The 4776-nt window shown below is 39.4% G+C and overlaps 1 protein-coding gene across 1 annotated transcript; it reads right to left on the bottom strand.

Annotated features, from left to right (window-relative positions):
- Positions 1-1333: 1333 nt before the first annotated feature.
- On the bottom strand, positions 1334-4610 carry polr2m (RNA polymerase II subunit M). The gene is made up of 4 exons (XM_017030678.2): positions 4155-4610; positions 3440-3997; positions 3107-3329; positions 1334-2512 (listed from the first exon to the last, which is right to left on the bottom strand). The coding sequence occupies exons 1-4, from the start codon at positions 4262-4264 to the stop codon at positions 2369-2371; spliced, it is 1035 nt and encodes a 344-aa protein (XP_016886167.1). The 5' UTR covers positions 4265-4610; the 3' UTR covers positions 1334-2368.
- Between the last annotated feature and the right edge of the window lie 166 nt (positions 4611-4776).

The raw sequence follows: 4776 nt of genomic DNA, 5'->3' as shown, positions 1-4776 counted from the left end.
TTATTTCATCTCCTGTGTCTTAAGAAAAATGACAATAACATCAGAGAGGGGAAAAAAGCATGACCTCAGACTCTGTTAGCTGGCAGATATAATGCAATCATTCTGCTGAGAGCCCAGCTCGTGTCTATACATCATACGGTATATCTAATTTAGGGCCGGGCTGACTGCACTTTGAAGAGGCAGCTTCGACATCACATTCCAGTTCCCTCTCCCAAACAGCAAATTATTTCTACTCCCAGGAGATGTGTGATTTCGGACTGCAGACTTAGACCAAATTACTTGCAGACAAATTCACCATGATCGTATTAATCTGAGATAAGGCTCTGGGATTCAAGACAAAGTGTAAACAAGCTCCTCAACATTTAAAAGAAAAAAACCTGTGTGTGCTCACTTCCACCACATCATCATCAACATACATCCAAATTCAGGTTTGACGCCAGATAGTGAAAAGAAAATCTACAGCAATAATGTGCCCCATAATTGGGAACAGGTCTCAGAATTTATGTTAGCTAGGTAGAGTGTAATTAAAGCCAGCACAATGAGGATCCTCGGCAGAGCGAGATCCTGTATTCTGTTGTTGGACGTCACCATGAGGCCGCGCTGAAGCCCATCAGATACAGTGTCTACATGCGCTGCAATCAATTGTTTTTGCTAAAAACCTCTCTCCACCAATGCCTCAGCAACAATTACTAAAGGTTATCAGGGGGCATCAACCAGCAGAATCTGACCCACATGAACCCACCCTCATTTCCCCTGAAACGTGCCTCACAGCCCTTTTCTGCTCATTAAAATCCCAGCATCAGGCTTTTTAGATTAAGACAGCCTGGAGTTCTCCACGAGACTTGGAAGAGAGACGATGGGAAAGGCAGTTTGAGAAGATGCTGAATGCAGCTGGCACTTCTTATCTACCACATATTAGCAGAGCTGAGGAATGGTATTTGCCATGTTGCATTAGCCTGCTGCCGTCCCATCATCGCCTGCCATTCCCAGCAACAACATGATCCAAATGCAGTCCAGATGTCTCCACCACCAAGATTCAATATTTCACTACCTCTGCATTTATCTTCTCAAGTGTGTCACAGATCCCTCCTCGATAACATCGCACAGGATTTTGGAGGATCAGGCCTGACCACAGCTTCACCACCAACTGAAAGTTATAACAGCATGATTTATTTTGCACTAATAAAACCTTAAAAAGCAGGAAGTCTTATATTAAAAAAGGCTTCATAAATATGTAGCACTCAAAGGAAGAAAACAAATATGCGTTTGTTTATATATGTACTGTATATATATATACATATATATATATACACATACATATATAATATATGCACTCTACTTTTTATTGCATATGGGTCACAGTTTGAACAATTACCTTAAATACATTTACAAATTTAAATATTTAAAAGCTGACATGTGAGACTAAATGTTCATGCAGAGTAATACTGTTTTAATTTATAAATTGCATGTTTCACAGTGTATCAGTCAGTGGGTTGGGTCACATATACCGGACATACTAAGGTATTTTATTATGCCATTATAACACCTGCTTCACCAACAAATCTCTGGTTAAAGTTTCGGGTCCAAACATTGCGAAGGACCATATTTCTTCTGGAGAAACCAAGCACCCATTGAGTGTGAAAGAAAACTAATGGAAAGCCTGAACTCGGTAGAGATGACACACCTCCCTTCTTTAGTACTAAGTTTTCAATTTTCTTTCCGCTCTTTCTCCCTGCAAAGCATGTAGACTCCGTACAAACCGACTGCTGAGTGCACATGCTGCAAAGAGTGAATATATTGCATCCGACCTCATGCTCTTTCTAACGAAAAACGAACGAAAGTTAAAAACACACAGAATGTTGTGGACAATTTGATATTTTTATTCATGTTTTGTTTTTGTTAGTTTTTTTTTATATATATTTTTTGTATTAGTTAAAAAAATATTTAACTTTAAGTGGTATTTCTCGCTGAGATTCCAAGCTTGGCAAATTATTAAAAACACACAAAAACTGACTTATTAACCAGTCAAATTTACAAAATAATCTTTCTCAGTGCACATTCTTTTAGTTCAGCATTCTGGACTCGTGGTTAAAGAAATGTATTCTTGTTCCTGCAGGACATTGAAACAACAGCTCCAACTGAAAACCAAAGACCAAATAATGTGAACTACATTCTTTGCCATTAGGTTTCTTATGTCTGGGATCTTAACTATGGCTTCACTAACAAGCAAAGACCCTTTTCCTCTATGAAGAACTCCTATCCTTGGAGTGAAAATCCAGTCTGATTGGTGCTGATTGCCAGGTTAAAAGCCTTACATTTCCTTAAGGGCCAAGGTCACACTGGTTTCCACAGCTCTGGCATCTCAGGATCAGTCCTCCTCTGAGGAGAGCTGTGCTCCGTCGTCATGAACTTCTCTGTAGGCAGCCATGGGACCGCCGTCAGGAGTGTAGCTCCCCATAGAGATCCTCAGTCCTTCAGACAGTTTCTGGGCTGCAAGCTTGGCCTGCAACTCCTGAAATGTGACAACAACAGAGAAAAAAGTTGACGTGAATAGACGAGGGAAACAGTAAACAGGACATTATTCTAAAGCAGCAGAGTCACTGCTATTAAATTACACAAAAGTAAGGCTGATAACATGCTCCACAGACCCTGGTACCGCTTAGAGCTGCACACTGTTTAACACAGGCTCTGCACACAATGCATTTAAATGAGAAGGAAAGTACGGTGCTCACAGTGACTAAACACTGCCCTCTAGAGCCAATTGGGGAAACTCACATTGTCTCATGTCAGAACTCAACATCTTATTACTCAGCCAAAGCATTAGAAATTCATAACATAATTGTATTGTGTTATACAGCATAATACAAAACAGGACAATGGAATTACAAGGCAGAACGATTTTAATAGTGTATTAAACAAAGATTTGTTTAATCAACTGATAGAGTTCAAGTGTTTAAAGAAAGGACAATGTGTGCAAGTACAATTTCCAGAGAATAAATATGAGCAAAGTACAATTTCCAGAGAATAAATATGAATTTGGATGTATGTTATTTTAGAGTGAAGATGATCAAAATAAAAGATATTTACAGAGCTCAGCTCTATTCACCTGCTGTTTCTTGGTCTGTTCTTTCAGAAGAATAGCAGATTCGTCCAGCGACAGAAGCTGTGCTGGGTTGTGGTAAAGCGGAGGTAATGTTGCTGCAGTGATCTCATTCAAATGTCTTCTGTTTCGCTCCCTTTTTTCTTGGACAGACAGGGGTGATGATCTTTCAGAGGACTGACTGGGAGATGAGGAACCTGATGGACTATTTTCACCTTTGGGTGGCAGCCTGGGAATACAGTTCAGAACAAAGTAACAAAATGAAATATAAAAAAGGAAACTAGTAGAAAATTGAGTGACATATTGTATGAATGTAAAATATATAACATGACAACTCACTGATTTAGTTTGAATTTCTGTCGACCAGGACCAGACGCTTTCTCTGTTCTTTCCAGGATAGTTACATAATGAGGCTTTTTTGGTGAATGAGTTTTCAAAAAGTAATTCTGCCTTTCTTTGCAGTTTGGTGACTCTTTAGACTTACTACTAGTTTCAGAAAGTCTAACCTTTTCCAGTGCCCCTGCAAGGTCACTCTCTATTGTCTCTTCTGAACCCTGAGAAGGTTCCAAAGAACCGGTTTCCATTATTTCAGTTTCTCTGGCTACTAAAAAAACCACGGCTGCCATTTGAGCGGAGACAGGGAAGGATTGTCTCTCATTTACCTCATTGCCAGAAGCAGGTTCATTTGTGTTTGGGTTGGAGAAGGCTGGTTTGTTGAGAACAAGGCGTTTTTCTCCTGAGAAAGCCTGTTGGTACTTCGACTGTAACTTTGTCCTGGCAGCGAACACCAAGCTTTGTCGACTTTCCTCTTCATCGTGGTTCTGAATAGCAAGACGCACTCTTTCTGCAAACTCTGATATCTTTTCTCCTTTGTCAGGGAGAGACTTCAATAACCTCCTGTCAAAACACAAAAACATAATTTATTATAAGAAATCACAAACAGAAACATACAACTCAAGTTTACCTATATTTCCCTCTGAAATCCACTAGTTTAGAAACATTTGTATATTGTAAAGAATTACAAAGCGAAATGGTAACGGTTGTGAACTCTTACTTGTTAGCTAGGATCTTCTCCTGTCTCAGCAGAAGTTCCTGAAGCTCTACTCTGCTCATCTGTTGTATTTCTCCAACCTGTCCCTGGCGCTCTCTCCACGCCGAAGACATAATTTACAGCTACTGACATGAAAATCTTTTGTAATTTTTATACGCTCTTGTCATGCATGTGGGTTGCTGACAGTTGGTTAACAGCTAGCTGAAGCTAACTGTGGAGACGCTGGAAATAACGTTTACACGAATAAGAAAACAGTTGAAACATCTCTTGAGTTGAAGTAGTTAAAATGTCGCCAGCACTGAGGTTTTTTTCGGATTTCACAGCAATAGAAATGTTAAAAATGTAAACAAAAATGTTTTTAGTTTTCTACTCTTTAGCCTTCGTCTTTCCACTATTTCCTCCGAATTCTTCGTCTGCATCGGTGTTAGGGAACAAACCATTGCATTAGTGCCATCTACTGGTGTGGCATGTCGAACAGGAAGTTACACACGACATAGGCAAAATTTAAATAAATACCAGGACTAGAGTACTAGAAGATTGGAATTAAATAATAACCGAACTAAAAATACATTGGTTCATATGCTTAAACCAGTAGATGTATGTGTATTTCTTTTACCACTTTATC

This window comes from Cynoglossus semilaevis, unplaced genomic scaffold, assembly GCF_000523025.1.
Source record: "Cynoglossus semilaevis isolate Cse_v1.0 unplaced genomic scaffold, Cse_v1.0 scaffold1033, whole genome shotgun sequence".
NCBI classification, from domain to species: Eukaryota; Metazoa; Chordata; class Actinopteri; order Pleuronectiformes; family Cynoglossidae; genus Cynoglossus; species Cynoglossus semilaevis.
Note: the sequence above shows the minus strand (reverse complement) of the source record. Positions and strands in the feature narration are given on the sequence as shown.

What these genes read in the sequence shown, in the direction of transcription:
- polr2m (XM_017030678.2), bottom strand. Translation starts at nt 4,264, where the DNA reads ATGTCTTCGGCGTGGAGAGAGCGCCAGGGACAGGTTGGAGAAATACAA. An exon ending in GAGAAGATCCTAGCTAACAA is followed by an intron (nt 3,998 to 4,154) that starts GTAAGAGTTCAC and finishes GTGTTTTGACAG; the next exon opens with GAGGTTATTGAAGTCTCTCC. An exon ending in AACAGACCAAGAAACAGCAG is followed by an intron (nt 2,513 to 3,106) that starts GTGAATAGAGCT and finishes GTCACATTTCAG; the next exon opens with GAGTTGCAGGCCAAGCTTGC.